General features: G+C 45.4%; 2 protein-coding genes across 5 annotated transcripts in view; both read left to right on the top strand.

Annotated features, from left to right (window-relative positions):
* The window catches only part of pdgfrb (platelet-derived growth factor receptor, beta polypeptide), a 27,546-nt gene extending 11,449 nt beyond the window's left edge, over window positions 1-16,097 (top strand). For all 4 annotated transcript variants that reach the window (XM_077005866.1, XM_077005863.1, XM_077005867.1 and 1 more), the window contains 22 exons: window positions 504-582; window positions 966-1,250; window positions 1,426-1,683; window positions 3,392-3,522; window positions 4,569-4,734; window positions 5,897-6,077; window positions 6,253-6,368; window positions 6,476-6,596; window positions 7,259-7,467; window positions 8,070-8,164; window positions 8,482-8,614; window positions 8,809-8,913; window positions 9,096-9,206; window positions 9,332-9,494; window positions 9,789-9,955; window positions 10,611-10,726; window positions 11,151-11,273; window positions 11,925-12,036; window positions 12,243-12,342; window positions 13,561-13,666; window positions 13,938-14,212; window positions 14,559-16,097. In XM_077005866.1, the coding sequence (XP_076861981.1) occupies window positions 504-582; window positions 966-1,250; window positions 1,426-1,683; window positions 3,392-3,522; window positions 4,569-4,734; window positions 5,897-6,077; window positions 6,253-6,368; window positions 6,476-6,596; window positions 7,259-7,467; window positions 8,070-8,164; window positions 8,482-8,614; window positions 8,809-8,913; window positions 9,096-9,206; window positions 9,332-9,494; window positions 9,789-9,955; window positions 10,611-10,726; window positions 11,151-11,273; window positions 11,925-12,036; window positions 12,243-12,342; window positions 13,561-13,666; window positions 13,938-14,212; window positions 14,559-14,676 (3,270 nt within the window). In that variant the 3' untranslated portion in view covers window positions 14,677-16,097. The remainder of the gene's footprint in view (window positions 1-503; window positions 583-965; window positions 1,251-1,425; window positions 1,684-3,391; window positions 3,523-4,568; window positions 4,735-5,896; window positions 6,078-6,252; window positions 6,369-6,475; window positions 6,597-7,258; window positions 7,468-8,069; window positions 8,165-8,481; window positions 8,615-8,808; window positions 8,914-9,095; window positions 9,207-9,331; window positions 9,495-9,788; window positions 9,956-10,610; window positions 10,727-11,150; window positions 11,274-11,924; window positions 12,037-12,242; window positions 12,343-13,560; window positions 13,667-13,937; window positions 14,213-14,558) is intronic.
* A 446-nt stretch (window positions 16,098-16,543) lies between these two features.
* Window positions 16,544-20,565, top strand: part of csf1ra (colony stimulating factor 1 receptor, a) — a 13,242-nt gene continuing 9,220 nt past the window's right edge. The window contains exons 1-5 of the mRNA XM_077005868.1: window positions 16,544-16,701; window positions 19,064-19,336; window positions 19,508-19,795; window positions 19,935-20,071; window positions 20,376-20,541. Of these exons, the coding sequence (XP_076861983.1) occupies window positions 16,653-16,701; window positions 19,064-19,336; window positions 19,508-19,795; window positions 19,935-20,071; window positions 20,376-20,541 (913 nt within the window). The 5' untranslated portion in view covers window positions 16,544-16,652. The remainder of the gene's footprint in view (window positions 16,702-19,063; window positions 19,337-19,507; window positions 19,796-19,934; window positions 20,072-20,375; window positions 20,542-20,565) is intronic.

Raw genomic sequence — 20,565 nt, 5'->3', positions numbered from 1 at the left:
TAAAACAATGCAACAGTAGCTTGGAGTGTGAAGTGTGGCTGTGTGTGTGCAACGAAGCGTGGTCCGGACAGGCCGGTCCCCAGAGCGCCTCATGTGCTTACGCTCTGCCCCAATCAGCATGGAACGCTGCTTGGCCACCAGGAAAAAGGGAAAGAGAGCGAGACGCACCAGCAGTGACCTGCTTGGCACGCAGCCATCTAATGCCATCTGAATGTACTGCGATTATCATAGTTGGAAGCTGTTCAGAAGCGACGTCAGGAGCACCAGCGCTTGTGCAGCTGAAGATGAGCTTGTGCTGTAGAGCACCAGATCGCTGAGGGAACGCTGTGCTCCCTTCTCAGGAGCTGAGGGAACGCTGTGCTCCCTTCTCAGGAGCTGAGGGAACGCTGTGCTCCCTTCTCAGGAGCTGAGGGAACGCTGTGCTCCCTTCTCAGGAGCTGAGGGAACGCTGTGCTCCCTTCTCAGGAGCTGAGGGTTATTTTTTTTTCTTTTCTCTTTTGCAGAAAACGCCCAGCCGCCACCACGCAGTCGCTATGGAAGGACTTGGTGTCGGACTTCTGCCACTGGCCGCTTTCACAGCAGGTACCAGACTACACACGAGATGACACACAAGCTCCCCTCACGCACCTCCACCCCATCGAATGCAGAAGACATAAGAAGTTCATAAGAATGTTCATAAGATGTTCATAAGATCGAATGTTCATAAAATACCCGTTCAAGATTCAGATGGAAGACTTAATCAAAATGCATGAGTGCTTCAATATAATATTGAATTATCCCGTTTGAAGTTCACATTCAGAACATACACAACAGGTTACAGTTACTAATGAGTCCTTTATGTGCTGGTTCAGGGTTGCAGGGCTAACATAGTCTGAGTTCGGAGACGTGCAGGAAATGCTTTGGTTGAGTGATACTGCTGTCTGCATGAATCAATGGTTTTCCTGTCTGGGCTGTGCTGTGCGAAGCTTTGGTCCTGCTGTGTCCCTCTGCTGCATCTCTGGAGCTCCACCCGAACATCAGAGAGGTCATCCTGACGGCCAACTCCTCCTTCACCATCACGTGCTCCGGCTGGGGGCCGGTGTCATGGCGCCTGAGACGGGAAGAGAGCGCTCCGGTCTTCCGCTGGGAGAATAGCAGCCCCTCCGTCAGCATGCTCACCCTCGAGAACGTAACGTGGAGGCACACAGGAGTGTACGTGTGCTTCGAAAATCATACGGCCGAGACCAGAGAGGTGGCCGTCTACGTGCCCGGTGAGGAGCAAAGCAAACGTTACCGTGTGCGTTATCGTACAGTCACGGATCGACGGAGTCTGACAGTAACCTGCATAACGAACACAGCCGGTGTTTACTGTCGATGCATTGCCTGTTAATGATAATGATAATGTGGTGTGGTTATTGATTATTGTTGATTGAATCTTGCTGACAGATCCCGACGTGTGGTTTCTGGAGAATGAGTACAACATGGTGACTAAAACGGCCGACGTGGCAACCATCCCGTGCCTAGTGACGGATCCTAGTCTAAACGTGAGCCTGTATGACAAGGAGACAGACACCCCCGTGAGGGGATCATACGCCCCCAGCCTGGGCTACACCGCCCAGCTCAACGACACCACCTACAGGTGCAGAGCAGAGCTAGCTGGAAAGCAGATGTGGTCCAACCTCTACTACGTCTACACCATCTTGGGTATGTGTCATACAAAAGAGAGAGTGCATTTAAGAACAAAGGAGTATGCAAGACCTTTTATAAGGCTATATTAAGGTTCCGTGTTTAATAGGGGAGTGATTTTAATGTTCGAGGTGTGGGAGCATTGAATTAAGCGTTGTTGTATGAGGTTTCGTGTTTGAAACTATTGATATATAGTTCACGTAGAGCTGGACAATATAGCCAAAAATGTTATCATGATAAGTTTTTCTATATTAATCGATCTTAATAATGATCATGATAGAAAATTTTGTAACATTGTCACTGCTTTTAATGTATACCCTTCTAAAAACAAGACTGAATACATACAAGCACAGAGTATGCAAATTACTCAAACTCACAATGAAATTTACATTTTACATTTTTGATTACCATGCCCAAATAATAAAAACCTGACTCCTTAGTTTCATGACTTGATCATGAAAACACTACCGGCTGTTGTTTAAGAGAAATGCCACTGCTTGATGGCTGGCTAGCACCACAGCATACCAGTTAGCTAACAACAGCTGCACATACTTTTACACTCTCTGTGTATTCCCCTGGATGGATGGGATTTTTCAAATGGTATAACAAATAATTCGTGTTTTTGGATTTAGTTTGCATGTCAGCATATTTTGTGCTTATTTGCGTTCGACAAGACCAGGGTTGCAACTACATACTTTCTGAGGTCTATGCAAACATACTATCGGCGCCCCCCGCACTCCACCACCCACCCCCCACCAACTCGGCAAATAATTTTCTGGCATCGATTTGGCGCCCCCTCTAGTGCAGCGCCCCTATGCGTCGCATACGCTGCATAGCCCCTTTTTGCGCCACTGGATGAGACTTAAGATATGCGAACCACCTTCATATGATGGAGGTTTCCTGTCTTTGTTATAGAGGGAAGAAGGTCCACCTTCATCTTCATGTTTTCTTTCAGGACTCTCCACTGGCCATTGTGCCATAACGTGCTACTGTATAAACGCAGTCCTCCAACTGAGAATGCAAATCAGCGTGCAGTGTGATTACATTGGTGGCGCTATTTAGACAGTAAATAGAAACTAAAGTTTATCGAATTATATTGCCCAAAGTTTATTATCGGTATCGAGGAAAGATTTATCACGATATCTATCCAAATTGTTTGGATCGTGCAGCACTACGTTAACTGCATTGTAAATGACACTGCCGTATGTTAATGTAACGCATTATATACCATGTAAAGGACATTAGTTCATGCAAAGGCCGGCACAAGGTGGGGAGGGTGGGAGTTTAGATTTTCTCCCAGAGCCCCCCCACAACTCCCACTCGCTCACATACACATACAACCCCCATCCCCCCACCACACCCCCGGATCCAAGCCTGGTTCATGGCCGGCGTAATTCACAATGTATGTGTGGTAAGTTGATAAGGCTGCAGGACAGGATTCTAAGCCTATAACCCTAACCCAGCTTCACATGTGTTCCACATCTGCTCAACTTCCTGTCATTTCGTTCCCATCATTTCTCTTCCCCTCCCTTTCATAAACAGATGATTTGTAAAATGCAGCGTTAAGACAATGCTTGTCTTGTATGGGTTTGTGTGTGTGTGTGTGTGTGCGTGCGTGTGTATGTGTGCGTGCGTGTGTATGTGTGTGTGTGTGTGTGTGTGTGTGTGTGTGTGTGTGTGTGTGTGTGTGTGTGTGTGTGTGTGTGTGTGTTGCACATGACTGCAGTGCCTGAGATGCTGGACACCCACATCAATGCCTCAAAGACGGTGCTGAAACAGGGTGAGGCTCTCAGTGTGAACTGCACCGCCAGCGGCGTGGAGCTGGTCTACTTCTCCTGGGACACCCCGAACAAAGACGTGAGTGGGCCGAGAATAAAACGCATCATCTTCGCTTCCACGTCTCGTTTCAGCGGCCCGAAAACCCCTCTGGAGGAGCTCCAACAGCCCAAATCACCTCAAGATGTGCCGCCACACCTAATCCCTGAGAAGCTCTTCTGAGCAACATGTTTTTATTAAAGTTTGAAATCTGTCAGAGGAGAGGAGAGTGGGCGGAGGAGGAGGCGGAGCGTGAGGAGGGCAGGCTGGCGGAGCACTGTGTTAGGCCTGCTGGACACTCCTGCCACATTGACCACTAGCCAGAAAGTGTTGCAGTGCATTAAGAGGGCGTGTTTTGCTGTTGTGTTTGCCCTTGATGGTTATCAGAGATCATCTGTACTACAATGTCAGCCATGTTTCCTTGATGACCAAAACTAAAGCTTCCCGACCTTTTTCCTTACCAAACGATGCATGTATTGCATCACACACCGACTTGTGTTTTCACAGATTTCTTGTTGCCCTCAAAATCCAGATAAAGCAGTCAGGCCTGGTATTTGCGCTTTCCACATCCGAACAGAAACCCGTGTGTCTCCTGTGTCCACCCGCATTTAAATGTTGACTTTTGGTCGGAGTGATCCGGGAGCTGGCTGGTGTGTTGGAAGTTCTCCACCGCTCGCTGAACGAGGCCCCACGTACCACAAACTCCCAGGGTTCCGAGCAACGAAAGAACGACGCTGCCATCTGGTTGGCCAGCTAACAGCGTTTCGCTCACAGTCGTGAAGTGCTGAATGCTTAACGCACTTAATATTCATCATTCATCAACACAACAAGTGTTTGTAAACCAAAAACCAAAATAAGTCAAAAACACTTTAATATTGACATTCCAGAGTGTGTACATTGAGCTTCCAATGTGAGCAGCATCCACACCCAGTATGTACACCATAGCTGTGGTGTAAATACAGGGTCTGTAAGTGCAGTATGGCTACATGTTCTAGTTCATCCTGAGCGTCCACTCCTGTGTCCTTCACCCGTGCTCCTTTAACCAATCTCCTGCTTCATCTTGACCTCTGTGACCTTCTGACCCTCAGGTGTGGGACGTGGAGCCCCTGACTGACGTGCTGTCGGCCATGAGCATGCGCTCCTGCCTGAACATCTCCAGCGCCACGTTGGCCCACTCGGGTCAGTACGTGTGCTATGTGAAAGAGGACGTGGGCAACCAGAACGCCTCGGCCAGCATTGACATCACTGTGCTGGGTGAGCGGCAGACGCACGCACGCACGCGTCTTCAACCCTCTACTCTCCTGCTTATTGTGAGACTTAGCTAACCAACTGCACAGGCTTGAGTGACATGTCGTGTTGCATTGATTGACTGTCTAAAATGTTACAAGGAAATGAACGTGTTTCAATAACTGAGATTAGGATCAATTAGGGTGTTGAAGATTCATGTAGTAAAGAGTACTCGGTAGTCTGCATAATCCTGGCATTACAAAGCGGGAGCGAAACCGATCAAAAAATGACGTCACACGTTTGCTGAAGTGAACAGATGTTGCATTTTGGACCGATGTGAACCCGAGTGAACCCAAAATGAAGCCCCCGGCAGCTCAATCTCCGTGGTTACTGAGGCCTTCAGGAGCTCCGCCCTCTGGCTCTTACTCACGGAACCTGCCGGAGAGTCCATCAAATGGGAATGTTTGCATTCTTTGACATTAGGTTATATTTAAGCACATGAGTGGGGCAGCTGCACACAGTGCCGTGTCTTTAGGTCTGTCCCTGCCTGCAACCGGGGTGGCCGGCAGCACACTAGGCGTCTGTACGCAGAGGACGGGGTGGCTCAATGGAGCACTCTGTGAGAGCAGGCGTGTGTGCGCAGGTGTGTGAGAGCAGGCGTGTGTGTGTGCCGCACGGAAGCTCTCACACCCTCGCTCACACTCACACTGCCGCTCACACTCCTGTAAATGTACTTGGCAGGGCAGATTACAGGCCTAGGTGCTTATAATGTGCTTTGCAGAGTGAGTTAAAGTGCTGAAAGTGGTAACGAAGCCTTATGCTTTTAGGGGTGAATTATGCATGGAAAGTGATGATTAGGTTTGTGAAACGTGGGACGGAGCGCTGGGCATTCAGAGTGGCTATGATGGCGATCCGAAATGTTTTTATCCGCTTTAGGTGTTTTTGGTGCATTCAAAAACGTCCTAAATTAATGCGGTGCTAAATTGGGGCGGTTCATGGTGTGGTTGTAGGCGGCTTGCCTTGACTGCTCAGACCGCTGTCTGATGTGATGTCCTTTACGACTTCTAGAACTCACATCCAATTGATTTAGGCCTGAGTTTCAGAACCTGCTTTGGAACTCAGTTCTCACCCTGGAGTCCAGCAGAATTGGAGGGGCGTGCTTGACTGATGTGTCTACGTGTCTGTGCAGAGAGAGGCTTCGTGCAACTCACCTCCTTCCTCAGTGCCAACATGTCAGTCCAGCTGCACCAGAACGTGCAGCTGAGGGTGGTGGTGGACGCCTACCCCAAACCCCACATCCACTGGAGCAAGGGCGGGGCGACCATCACCGGAGACACCATCATCCACACCAAACAGGAGCAGGAGACCAGGTCAGGGTGTGCCTCCATTTTGGAACAACTCCTGTCTTGTAAAATTGACCTTTGTATTAATTGGCAACAAGTTCAGATGCAGGTGTCAGTATGATGCACACTGATGGGTATTAACATTTTGAAGCTTCTGTGGCCTGTTGATGAGTAAAACATTGCTCCCCTCTCTCTCCTGTAGGTACATCAGCACATTAACATTAGTGAGGATCCGGCTGGAGCAGAAAGGCTTTTATACCATTCATGTTTCCAACGAAGACGATTCCAAAGAGATGACCTTTGACCTAGAGGTCCAAGGTGAGAACTCTTTCCAGCCCTCTCCCTTGTGGTGGGCTCCTTTCCCGGTCGCTCTGTGAGACTGTTCCTCCACCGTAACACGGTGCTGAATCTCTCGCTGCCTCCAGTTCCTCCGCAGATAACTGAGCTGTCGGACCATCATCCGGGCCAGAAGCACGTGGTGACCTGCTCAGCAGAAGGAGTTCCCTCCCCCAGCATCCAGTGGTTCAGCTGTGACAGCATGCTCAAGTGAGCACATCACCATCCACGTCATCACCAGTGTTGTGTTCTGCAGTAATTGCATCATCAGTGTTATTAGTATCATAATTATTGCATGATTTGGTCTCCTTTATAACTCCAAATAAAATGTATATTTTATGACATAACCACACATGACTCATCTCTAGTTTAGTTACTGCTGTATATCACATCTCAGTATCTTAGACGTCCCTGTCATGGTGAATGTGGTCAACCCGTCCTTAACTGGAATGCTGTTTTGCAGTACATCATTCCACCTTTTGGGGGCTCCCATGCATTAATAATCATGTTAACTGTAAAGGCATAACAGCAGACACATAATGGGTCATGAGATGTATGTGTTGGAAAATACCTTCGTAGCTGTTATGGAAATCTACAACCTTTATGGACCTCCTCGCTGTGTAGTGTGTACACGACTAGACACACCCACGGAAACGTAAGCTGTTCCATTATGGGTGACCCCGGGCTCTGACTACATCATACTGATGGAGCTTCATTGGTATTGAGCATTAAGGAACGCATTTCTGAGAAACCGTTTGTATGAATTATCCATAACCTCCATTGTCTTAATGCATAACACCAACCTCACCTCACGATCTTCCTACCCATATATCATGTTTTTGATGTGTTTATCTCACTCTCTTCCTGCACAGATGCAGCAACAGGAGCGTGGTGTGGAGCCCCCTGGTGGCCGATGCAGAGAGCATCAGCATTGTGACCAATGCCACATACAATGATACGCGCAAGATTCACCAGGTGCACAGCCAGGTGACGTTTGCCCGCCCTCAGCAGATCACACTGCGCTGTCAGACACGCAATGACAGAGGAGCTCGCGCCAGAGACATCCGCCTCGTCACTAACAGTGAGTGTTCTGTGTGTGTGTGTGTGTGTGTGTGTGTGTGTGTGTGTGTGTGTGTGCTGTCACAGGCATCTGATACACACAGCCACAGTTCTATTTTATATATCTTATATATATATATATTATCTATCTATCTATCTATCTATCTATCTATCTATCTATCTATCTATCTATCTATCTATCTATCTATCTATTTATTTGGATAAGTGTGTTTAACAAGTGTGTGTGTAATAACTGTCTGTAATAAGTGTGTGTGTAATAAGTGTGTGTAACAAGTGTGTGTGTAATAAGTGTGTGTAATAAGTGTGTGTGTAATAAGTGTGTGTAACAAGTGTGTGTATAATAAGTGTGTGTAATAAGTGTGTGTGTAATAAGTGTGTGTAATAAGTGTGTGTGTAATAAGTGTCTGTAATAAGTGTGTGTGTAATAAGTGTGTGTAATAAGTGTGTGTGTAATAAGTGTGTGTGTAATAAGTGTGTTTAACAAGTGTGTGTGTAATAAGTGTCTGTAATAAGTGTGTGTGTAATAAGTGTGTGTAATAAGTGTGTGTGTAATAAGTGTGTGTAATAAGTGTGTGTGTAATAAGTGTGTGTTTGTCTCTCCAGCTCTCTTCTCTCAGGTGGCTGTTTTGGCAGCAGTTTTGGCTCTTGTTGTCATAGCCATCATCTTCATCATCATCCTCATTGCTGTGTGGAGAAAGGCCAGTCACCTTCGTTTTTTCACATCCAGTTACAATAGACCTTCATCATATATGCTGAGAACACAAACTAACTATTGGATGATACTGTACAATATTATCAAGATTATTCCAAAACATATACACTGTACTATACTACAATTATGCTATACTACCAAATACAATCTTACTACTATATGATTATATTTACTACTATAGTAAACTACTATACAGACTTTGATGTGTTACTGTATATAAACAGATTCATCATTTGGTCTGGGCACTGGAATAAGCACCGCGTATTTGAACGGGTCGTGTTTGTGTCTGTGTGTCGTGTACAGAAGCCACGGTATGAGATCAGGTGGAAGGTGATTGAGTCGGTGAGTCAGGATGGCCATGAGTACATCTACGTGGACCCCATCCACCTGCCCTACGACCTGGCCTGGGAGATGCCCCGCGACAGCCTGCTCCTGGGTACCAGCCGCCAGCACACTGGCAACCGAGCACTCAAACCCCCAGTGCTCAGGAATACCACTGTTGTTAAACGTTGTGCCTTACGTGATGTGTGTGTGACACACACACACACACACACACACAAAGATCCAGCCTGTCCAGTGTGAGGGTTAAAGGACAGTGGATGTGATGTGGTTGTGTCTCTTGTTCTGCAGGTCGTACTTTGGGCTCGGGGGCGTTTGGGAGGGTTGTGGAGGCTACTGCTTACGGCCTCGGCCACTCCCAGTCCTCCACTAAAGTAGCAGTGAAAATGCTGAAGTGTACGTCCCCTGCACACTTTACACCAACACAACTGCGCCCCCTTGTGGCTCGAGTCATGTATTCAACGCCTCCTGTTTCTCAGCTCTTATCAATCAGTAAACACTTATTTGCTACAAGTGCTAACAGCTAGGAGCTGCAGTGTGTGTCAGTCGCTAACTGACTCTCCCGCTGTGGTCGACAGCAACAGCACGCAGGAGCGAGACTCAGGCCCTGATGTCAGAGCTGAAGATCATGAGTCACCTGGGCCCTCACCTCAACATCGTCAACCTGCTGGGCGCCTGCACCAAACAAGGTAACACACTCCAGACGCATCCCCACACAACAGACCCCCGCCATCGCCGGCTCCGTCCAAGGAGCAGCGTGTCTGGGTTTGTTTGTGGAGGTATTAAAACACCTTCATTCCTTTGCTCTCCCGAGGGCCCCTGTACCTGGTGACGGAGTACTGTCGCTACGGAGACCTGGTGGACTACCTGCACAGGAACAAGCAGGGCTTTCTGCAGCACTATGCTAACAAGAGCCAGCTGGTCAACAGTGACGAGAGCCAGACGTGCCTGGATGCAGAGGTGCCTTCTGGGAAAGGGTAATGAGCTGACAGTGACCCCGCCCACCTGCCCCAGAGATTAGGCCTCTGGGGAATTTCACTGCTTATCATTTACAAGTTCACAGTGCAGAAAGGTTTTTTTATGGTCATCTTAACCTAAAGTTTTTTTTACAGTATGCTTACAATGAAAGACCAAATTCACATGGAACCAGTATCACAGCTCTGTTGAGTTAATGTAATGGATTTTTTTCAGTGTACCTTAATATACTGTATGCAGACCTCAGATCACAGTGAGTGGGTGGTTCTCTCTCTGTGACTCCTCCTGCCCTGTAGCTACGTGTCGTTTGGCAGCGAGAGCGACGGTGGTTACATGGACATGAGCAAGGAGGACATGACGGAATACGTGGCCATGCAGGAGCTCAAGGACACCATCAAATACGCCGAAATCCAGACCTCAGCCTACCAGTCCCCATACCAGCAGGACATCTACCAGGAGCAGGGTGAGCCCAGCCCGGGACCCGCCAGCCCGGGGCCCGCCAGCCGGCGGCGAGACCACAGGGCCAGGAAGCTTGGGCGTCTCTCAAAAACAAACAAGGATTTCTAAAACAAATGTTCAGGGTGTTCCTTCCTGGAGAAAACATTTAATGAGACTTTAGTTTAATACCTGAAATATCTATGAAGAATTAAGAACGTGTGCATTCATAGTGTGAATGGTGTCCGTTCAGTGGTCAATTACGACTAAAACACTTCAGAGCTCTGGACTTCTGTCTGGTCGAGTCTGTGCCAAACTGTGTCACTCTTAACACACCGCTGCAGTAAATCATTCCCAGGTGTGTGTTATGCGAATGTGGCCACAGTGAATGGAAGATGTGTTCATGCTCTCTGCTGCGTTACAGTTCGTAAAGTTTATGGCCGTTCTATATACATCGTCGGGGACAAGCAGAGGTTTGAATTATGAGTTGCATTTCAGAGAGAGACAGCAAAAATATCCAGAATCAAATTCCTTTATACCTGCACTTACCATCCAGCTGTGGGGCAGATGTGTTAGGTAAATGTTGAGGTAGACCAGCACATAGTGATTCTGGGAGAAATGTGTTTGCTGATGTTGATATAGCTTATTAATATTTTGCTCACTTGTGTTTATGTGTGTTTCAGGTCACAGAGTAGACCTGACACTGGTCATCAGTGACTCTCCTGTCCTGAGCTACACTGACCTGGTTGGATTCAGCTTCCAGGTGGCCAAAGGCATGGAGTTTCTGGCCTCTAAAAACGTATGGAAACACACACACACACACACACACACACACACACACACACACACACACACACACACACATACAAACACTGCTCCCTGACAGATGTTTGTTTTACAGTTTTATAATAGAACTGAATGTAGAATGAAGTCTTTGCAAAGTTTGGACAAGGGAAAGTCCTGTTTTACCATATAGTGCATCTCCAGCACATTGTCAGCAGCACAGAGGGCAGCAGGAGCCCTGTCTCTCCTGACCTGCTCGTGTTATACTGCAGTCCGCATACTTGCACCTTCACATCCAGCAGCCTGTGCTCCTGACCTCTGTGTCTGGCCTGTGGCTAGGCTTTGCTGGGACGTGGCTGGGTTCTGATGGGTTCTGGCTGGGCCCTGCTGGGCTCTGGAAGTTCTGTAAGCTGCATCCTGCTCTTCTCTGATTCCTCCAGTGTGTTCATCGGGACCTGGCAGCCAGGAATGTGCTGATCTGCGAGGGGAAGCTAGTGAAGATCTGTGACTTTGGACTGGCCAGAGACATCATGCACGACAATAACTACATCTCCAAAGGCAGCGTGAGTCTGTGCGGATCCCACGTGGTTCTGCATGCAGCATAATTGATGAAACCCCAGTGAGAACCTGTGAAGGTTTTATTAGAGCTCCGTGCAGTCTGAAGAAAATTTTGCATACTTAATGTGCTACAAAGCGGAGTGTCTGACATGCTTTGATAAAGTCCTGACCACTTCACCAGGCATGACAAATTTGACAGAGGTCCCCTCTGTGTTGGCAGACAGCTCCATGAAAGACATCTGCTTGATATGGGCTCTGCCTAACACATTATTCTGATAATCAACAGCATCTGAATATCCTAGATGCTCTTTAATTATTTTCCCCAGTTGTGTATATTATCAATAGCAGGTGCAAAGTGAGTTATTATGATTGATGAGTTATTGAGACTATCGAGTTACGGTGATTGCTGAGTTATTGTGGTTGTTGAGTTATTGTGATTGTTGAGTAATGGTAACAAATGAGTTACTGTGATTGAAGAGCTATTGTGATTGTTGAGTTATTGTAACGTTTTAATTATTGTGATTGATGAGTTATTGTAACGTTTGAGCTATTGTGATTGATGAGTTATTGTGAATGATGAGTTATTGTGATTGTTGAGTTATTGTAACATTTGAGTTATTGTGATTGTTGAGTTATTATGATTCTGGCACCTACAGACCTTCTTGCCCCTCAAGTGGATGGCACCAGAGAGCATCTTCCACAACCTCTACACCACGCTGAGTGACGTCTGGTCTTACGGTATTTTGCTGTGGGAGATATTCACTCTTGGTAAGTTGTTAATGAATTGATACTTAACTAATATGTATCTTTCACATATGTATATCTCCACCCATCTGCCTGCAAAAAAAAACTTTGGAATTTATTATTTCATTCATTCATCCAACCGTCTGGATGAGCTATTAAATTAGCCATTATATGAATTATGAATTCTTTTTGGATGATGTTTTAATATCTCCTGTATACCCCTCTTACAGGAGGAACTCCGTACCCAGATTTGCCTATGAATGAGCTGTTCTACAATGCTCTGAAGAGAGGATACAGAATGGCCAAACCCATGCACGCCTCCGATGACATGTATGTCTGTGTAACGCTGAGTGCGAAACGAATAATGAGGCGGCGTTCTGTTTGAAACACATTAACGTCACATTTATTTGAGTGAAGCACGGATAGCGCACATTAAACAAGAACACATACACGTGTCAGACTCTAACAAAGATGAGCACAGGATGTTACACACACACACACACACACACACACTTTATACACGTTAACTAACAAGCACAGCGTGAATCACATTAGATTAACGACACGAGTGAACACACACACACACCCAACCACACCCCCACATGTACATACACAGAGACGGACTACGTAGACACGCCCCAAAGGGAGGGGTCCGGGTAGGCACGCCCCAAAGGGAGGGGTCCGGGTAGGCACGCCCCAAAGGGAGGGGTCCGGGTAGGCACGCCCCAAAGGGAGGGGTCCAGGCCTGCAACATGACAGTCTGATCCTTTCATAACGCTGTCAGAGCAGTTGATCACTGCATCTATGATAATTTAATCTATTGTTATTATACAACATCTGTTTATTACTGCAATATCTGTTTAATACTACACTATGTCTCCGCTCAATACTGCAGTATTTATATTTAATACTACACTATGTCTCAGTTCAATAGTGCAGTATTTATATTTAATACTACTGTACATAATGTCTCAGTTGAATACTGTAGTATCTGTCTACGTCTAATTCTACACTATGTCTCAGTTCAATACTGCAGTATCTGTCTACGTCTAATTCTACACTATGTCTCAGTTCAATACTGCAGTATCTGTCTACGTCTAATTCTACACTATGTCTCAGTTCAATACTGCAGTATCTGTCTACGTCTAATTCTACACTATGTCTCAGTTCAATACTGCAGTATCTGTCTACGTCTAATTCTACACTATGTCTCAGTTCAATACTGCAGTATCTGTCTACGTCTAATTCTACACTATGTCTCAGTTCAATACTGCAGTATCTGTCTACGTCTAATTCTACACTATGTCTCAGTTCAATACTGCAGTATCTGTCTACGTCTAATTCTACACTATGTCTCAGTTCAATACTGCAGTATCTGTCTACGTCTAATTCTACACTATGTCTCAGTTCAATACTGCAGTATCTGTCTACGTCTAATTCTACACTATGTCTCAGTTCAATACTGCAGTATCTGTCTACGTCTAATTCTACACTATGTCTCAGGCTGAAAGGAGAGCACCAGTGTGTAACTGACTTGTCCCCCTGCAGTTATGAGGTGATGAGGAAGTGCTGGGAGGAGAAGTTCGAGAAGAGGCCAGAGTTCTCCTTCCTGTCCCACACCCTGGGGAACATGCTCACGGAGGCCTATAAGAAGGTTTCTGCTCATCTTCGTCTCCTTCATCATGTATAATCCAAAAACCTCCACACATCTGCAGTCCTGCAGAGCTCGGCGTTTTCGCTGCTCTGATGTGCTTGACTCAAGTCATGGGCAGTTATCTGATGAGTGCAGTTAGGCCTGGAGTCACTGCGGGGACACATGAGAGAATCACAGTGACATGGAGGTGTAAAGGTGCCTTTACACAACAGGAAGACTAATTCCAACACTGAGACTGATTCTCCCTCTCTCTCCCCTGCCTTCTCTACAGAGGTACTCCCAAGTCAACGACAGCTTCCTGAAGAGTGACCACCCAGCCGTGGTGCGCACCAAGCCCCGGGTGCCCTCTCCCTTCCCAGGACCACTCTCTCCCCTAACTCCTCCCTCGGCCTTCCCTCTGTCCTCCACCCCCATCCCCAACCCCTGCCTGGGGGCCGACGGAGAGATGGTGGCGGCCCCGTATAATGGCTACATCATCCCCATCCCTGACCCCAAGCCTGAGGAAGAAGCCCAGGAGATGACGGCACCGGAGGAAAGCCCCTCGAGGTAGGATCCGGTTCCCTGACCATGACTAAACCACACAGGATGTGGGGAGAGATGACACACCAGTTCCCTCTGAGGAGAGCTTCCTCACACAGGCTTGCTTCTTGACATCAGTATAAAGTGTAGATCTTGATGGCAGATCACAAACACATAAAAAAATGTATCTAAAACAACCTGATGAAAATCCCTCTTAAGCTGTATTGCAACTATTACAGTGGTTTGAAAGATGATGCTGTTTGTTTTCTTAACGTCCTTCACATGAAAACAGTGCTCCCTTGTGGCAGGATTTGGAATAAATTTGCAGAACACGGAATCTTCAAGGTTTTGGATTTTATTTTTGCCCCCACAGCTCCGTGGGCTCTGAGGCAGAGACTGTTTCTTTGGAGAGCCCCAGCACAGAACCGGAGCGTGAGGAGCTGCTGAAGGAACATTCCACAACCCCAGATGTGCAGGAGAGTTTCCTGTGACTCCCTTCATGCACTACGCAAACATCTGGATCATTTTTGAGATGTTATATAATTTTTGTAATCTTTAGAAACGATTGTCAGGTACAACTGTCATTACAGAAACGGCTGCAGAAAAAGATGTTTGGAAAATGATGATTTGTGTGAAAATTATTACTGGTACTCAGACCTTTGTAGGGATTCAATAGGGAAAAGGCCGTGACCCTTAGGGTCAGGGCCACAGGGACCTCTGCCACGTCAGGTTGAACTCATCCTTTCAGCATTATGGTTCGTTTTTATAAATTAAAAATTTAAGCCTAGTAATAACACAAATATTAGATAATGAGTATTGACAATACACGCTGTGAATATCCTTGGATTTTGTAGCATTGAAGATTGGCTTGTGATTTTGTAGGCCTGAGGCCCTCTCTGTTACTATTATAGTCTATGTATGTAACAAGAATTGACATTTTAACGAAGGACATTTGTGTTAATGAAGTTTGTTTGTCAACATGTTTCTATTTCAGTCTATTTGTTTCCTGTTGAGCAGAACATTATGCAAATATGTTTGTTTTATTTTGAGACACATTTCATTTTACTGTATTTTACATTTTAGAGAAAGCAATTTTTAAAACCTTCTAGCAAATTTGCACTTTACAGTCTCATGAGAAATTATGACCTAGGTTACGTTCAATATTTTTTATATTTCATGAAGGCAATCAAGGTAGTTTGAATCAATAGACAATGTATTGATTAAAAGTTAATTTTTTCCTTCATTTACAAAACTTTAAATCCACCACAATTCTTTATTGTGAGAATTCTTTATTCCTTTAGACATTGTATCCTTCTGACTGAAACACTAGTGAAACTCAGCACAGGTTAAGGTACTAGAAACAGGGCAACTTTTATACGACTCTGTGGTCTCTCCCCCTCTCTGGATCTTCATCGCTTTTTAAAGTTAGAATCTGTTTCCGGGTCAGTCCAGAGTTCTAGAGTGTTACTCTGGTGGAAGTTGAACTCTTTTACACTGATAAAGGAGAAGTTTATTTTATAAATCAAATGCAAGCCTTGGCATCTTTATACAGCAACAGTGAAACTGACCTCAGAACAGTGTGATAGGACAGCTTCCTCCAAAACGTTCGTGCCCAGCCTAGGAATGTATTTCTGCGTAATCCGCCGTCTGTTCTCTGATCCTGCAGCTAGACTGCCAGTGCTTTCCTTCCTGTTGATTTTATTGTAGTCTCTTTTATTGTATATGAGCCAAAATATATTTACTGCCACACATCACACTTTACATGAGAATATCACACATGCTATGGTACCAAAGCTTTTACAATATGTATGTTTACAAGTGTATTTTTGTATAAATATTTTGTATATTTTACTTTATTGGACTTAATGTGTAATGTGTAAAAGAAAACCTATAAATAAAGATTAGTGACAGATCTGTTGCTTTTGACTCTTGATATATTCTTAGAATATTTTTGATTGTTGTGGAAATTTTGTTTTGAGACTTGTGCAATCGATCAATGTTTTTGGTATCTTGTCAGACAAAGGTCAGTCATTTCTCCCCCACGACTACGCCCTCCCACTCAGGTATGTTACACTTCAGCCTGCATTCACCTGCGTCCAGCAAACATGCTCCTACCCTGCCTGTCGTGACAGTGTTTGTTTTTCTACTTGAGTCTCTCTTTAAATACCCTCTATGGGGTTCTGAAAGTGTCTAAATAAAATAAATATAGAAATCTTCATTCATTCCTTTTACATATGCTGAACCCTGTTGTCATTATTTTACAACTAACTAAAGATGGACAGACAGAATAATTATGCGTTCTCTCCAAGCTCAGCGTGTAGTCATCTGATTTCCTCAGCTGTCTGCTAAAGGAGAACTTGGCTCTGAGTGAGGGACAGATCACTTCTTTACTTAAGGGACGACGCAGTGGTGAAGACTAACGCAGCACCCAGCGCACAGTCCTGCACCTCAGAGGTACTGCGGGACCATGCTGATTCTGTCCCTGGCTCTGGGACTCCTGTCCTGTCAGGCACACGGTGAGACACGTTTGATTCTCCTTCAGTCCTGATACTTCACTGCCTGAGCTACTGGCCTGCTGGTCTTATCACTCTATCTGTTAAACTGCTTATAAATAGGCTCATTATCTACTACATTTTTTTGCTGTATTAACATAATTTCTTCTGATTTCTTAGAGTTTTTTCAAGTTTATTTATTAGATTATTATTTGCTGAGTCAAATTTCTTTACAAAAGTTAAGATAGACTTGTGGTCAGAGTAAAGACATAAATGCACATTCTGTGAAGTTTAAAATCGCACTCGCAAGTCTCACTTCTGTTTTCTCTAGTGCAGCAAAACTTGGAAGTTACATGTTTATCTTATGTTCCATATTTATGTTTCTATGACCATGAATGCATTATATATTTATAGTTAAACAAATGGACCACAGGAAACATTTTTGTTGTAATATTAAATGTAAATATTTCTCTTTATTATAATGGGAGAGCATACTCACTGGAGGTTTCTGGGCAAGCAATTGAAAAAAATATTTTATTCTTGATAATTCAAAGGAAGTAGACTTTAGGTCACCTGAAAAATGTTTGTAATAATAATAATAATGATGATAATAAAATATTATTGTTATTGTTATTATTATTATTATTGTTATTATATTGTATAGTTGTATGTATATTCTTATGTCATTTTATACATCGAGAGTTTTCTATGGCCAGAATGGGCTGTAATAATTATAGCTGTAGTGGAGCTAGAACACTGACAAGACTTTGCTGTCAATACAGTCTGAGTGCAGTGTAGTGTTTTTATAGTCAATATATTCTGAATGCAGTGTAGTGTTGTTACAGTGAATACAGCGTGAGAGAGCAGTGCAGTGGTTTTACAGTGAATACAGCATGAGACAGCAGTGCAGTATTTTTACAGTGAATACAGTGTGAGAGAGCAGTGCAGTGGTTTTACAGTGAATACAGCATGAGACAGCAGTGCAGTATTTTTACAGTGAATACAGTCTGAGAGAGCAGTGCAGTCTTTTTACAGTGAATACAGCATGAGAAAGCAGTGCAGTGTTTTTACAGTGAATACAGCGTGAGAGAGCAGTGCAGTGTTTTTACAGTGAATACAGCGTGAGAGAGCAGTGCAGTGTTTCTACAGTGAATACAGTGTGAGAGAGCAGCGCAGTGTTTCTACAGTGAATACAGTGTGAGAGCAGTGCAGTATTTTTACAGTGAATACAGCGTGAGAGAGCAGTGCAGTATTTTTACAGTGAATACAGCGTGAGAGAGCAGTGCAGTGGTTTTACAGTGAATACAGCATGAGAGAGCAGTGCAGTGTTTTTACAGTGAATACAGCGTGAGAGAGCAGTGCAGTGTTTTTACAGTGAATACAGCGTGAGAGAGCAGTGCAGTGTTTCTACAGTGAATACAGTGTGAGACAGCAGCGCAGTGTTTCTACAGTGAATACAGTGTGAGAGAGCAGTGCAGTGTTTTTCTCTTCTCAGGACTGTGCTCTTCTGGACTGAGACTGATGTCATTTCTGGGATCTGTTGAAGCCACTCCTCCAACTTCCTAACCCTAACCCCAATAAAGACCCCAGCAAGGCTGAGTGTGACCCTAGCTCAGCTGGCTTAGCATTACACAAAGATTTGCATGAGGAGCAAAAACACAAGTCCTACCAAGAAACCCTTTTTATTTCATTAGTTAGATGGAACTTTTATACCAGATGAAGCAGCGGTATTTTGATGAAGTATTGTGCAGATGCAGCAGGAGGCTCTATGCAGGGTGTAGTGCTGTGGTGTGTAGATGAAGCAGGAGACCCTTTACAGGGTGTAGTGCTGTGGTGTGTAGATGAAGCAGGAGACCCTTTACAGGGTGTAGTGCTGTGGTGTGTAGATGAATCAGGAGGCCCTACGCAGGGTGTAGTGCCGTCTTGCTGAGACAGAACTGGCCAGGAACTACACTGGAAGTGAAGAAGGTTTGGTGTGAACATGCCGAGGTTCTGAAAATCTGAAAACCATGGAGAGCGAGAGAACAAGATAGAGAAGTGATATGGAGGAATAGGATGTTGGGTTTTCATGTGATGTTGTGTTTTCCAGGAGTGACGTGGTCATTTTGTCCTGGCCACCGCACTCAGTTCAGGGCTTCACTTTTGGTTCTCCCCGGGCAACAACACCCACGTCATGGCAACGTCAGATCTCATCCAGGCGGAAACAGCAGGCGTGCGTTGCTGACGTGAGGTGGAGCGGTGGTCCGGCTGGCCCGGCTGGCCCGGGGAGAGTGGGCTAATTGTGTGGCGACCCACTCTGCTTGCACGGTCCAGTGCTGTTGCTGAACTGGTTTTGAGAACACAGCATTCGTCTTTCATATTCAGCATCTTTTCTTTTAATTAACAGGGTGGGAGGAACCTCAGATAAGAGTAAACGGAGATATCGCCCGACCGGATGTGGTCCTACATGCCAATTCTCGCCTTGTTCTGACCTGTGATGGCGATACCCCTGTGAACTGGATCCCTCGGCTAGCTAAACACAGACCTCTCGTCACATCCAGTGGAAACCACTCTGCCTTCAGTGTGATAAAAGCCACTGCAGAGTTCACAGGCACTTACAAGTGTAACTATACCGCCAACAATGTCTCAAAGGTCTCGTCTGTGCATATCTTTGTGAAAGGTGAGTGTTTAATAAGTGCATCAGAATGAGCATGTATTCAGCCTGAGATGATGCAGAGTACTCCATTCCCAAAAGGCCTGATAACTTTTGACAGAAAGTGTATTAAGACTCACTCAGGTGTTATCTTTGCAACAGTTTGAAGCACAGCACTGTGTACCGTGTGATCCGCAGATCCGAAGATTCTCTTCACAACACCATCCACCCTGAGGCACGTGGTGGCGAAGGAGGGAGAGGACCACGTTCTGCCCTGCCTCCTCACTGACCCCGCAGGGACCGATGTCACGCTGCGGATGGACAACGGCACCGCCGCACCCCCAAGCATGAACATGACCTTTGACCCCAAGAAAGGCATGCAGCTCTGGAACCTCCGTCCCAGCCACACCGGGGACTACGTCTGCACTGGCAGGATAGGAGGTGTGGAGAAGGTGTCTGCAGTCTTCAGCATCAACGTGATGGAGAGTGAGTGTACCAGAAGGACCCCACCACCTTACGCTCATTTAGTTCAGTCTGCTTACCAGCTCTGAAGATGTTGTATACTGCGGGTGCTCCCTTCTTCTCTCTGAGCTCTGATCTGGTCCACCGGATGGTTTCTCCTCAGAGGTCCGCTTCCCTCCGTATGTGTTACTGAGCAGTAATGAGTATGTGCGACTGGTTGGAGAAAGACTGGAAATCAAATGTTCTACTTACAACCCAAACTTCAATGTCAACATCACCTGGAGTCACTCCTCTGGAACGGTAACCAGCTTTCACTCTTACCTTCATTCTTGTGCACATGTGTGAAACTCAAAGCCTGGGACCAGGCCACATTAAACTTGGGCTTTCAAGGCCTTTATGATTAATACAATTTTTAAATAGGATCCCACCAAACCAAATGAAGGTTTTGTTAATTGTGAGACAATCTTGGTTTCAAAAGCCTATAAATTTGATTGTTCACATAAAGGTTCACAGAATTGTAAATACCTGAAGCTCTGTTCTTGGCATTCTCTGCTAAGAGAAGCTTGTGAAACTAATGTGATGAAACACCCTGTTATGTCCTTAGAAATTACCCAAGTCTAAAGATTTCTCAAAATCAAAGGATGGTGGGCTGGCCGTTTGGAACACTCTAACCATCAAAGCAGTTAAGCTGTCTGACTCAGGTAACATCACCTGCACAGGAACGAATGAGGCCGGAAAGAACAGCTCTACCACGCACCTTCAGGTCGTCAGTAAGTCATGCAGATCATACAAAC

This window comes from Brachyhypopomus gauderio, chromosome 5 (assembly GCF_052324685.1).
Source record: "Brachyhypopomus gauderio isolate BG-103 chromosome 5, BGAUD_0.2, whole genome shotgun sequence".
Classification (NCBI taxonomy): Eukaryota; Metazoa; Chordata; class Actinopteri; order Gymnotiformes; family Hypopomidae; genus Brachyhypopomus; species Brachyhypopomus gauderio.
The sequence above is the reverse complement of the archived record's forward strand: the minus strand, read 5'-3'. Positions and strand labels throughout refer to the sequence as shown.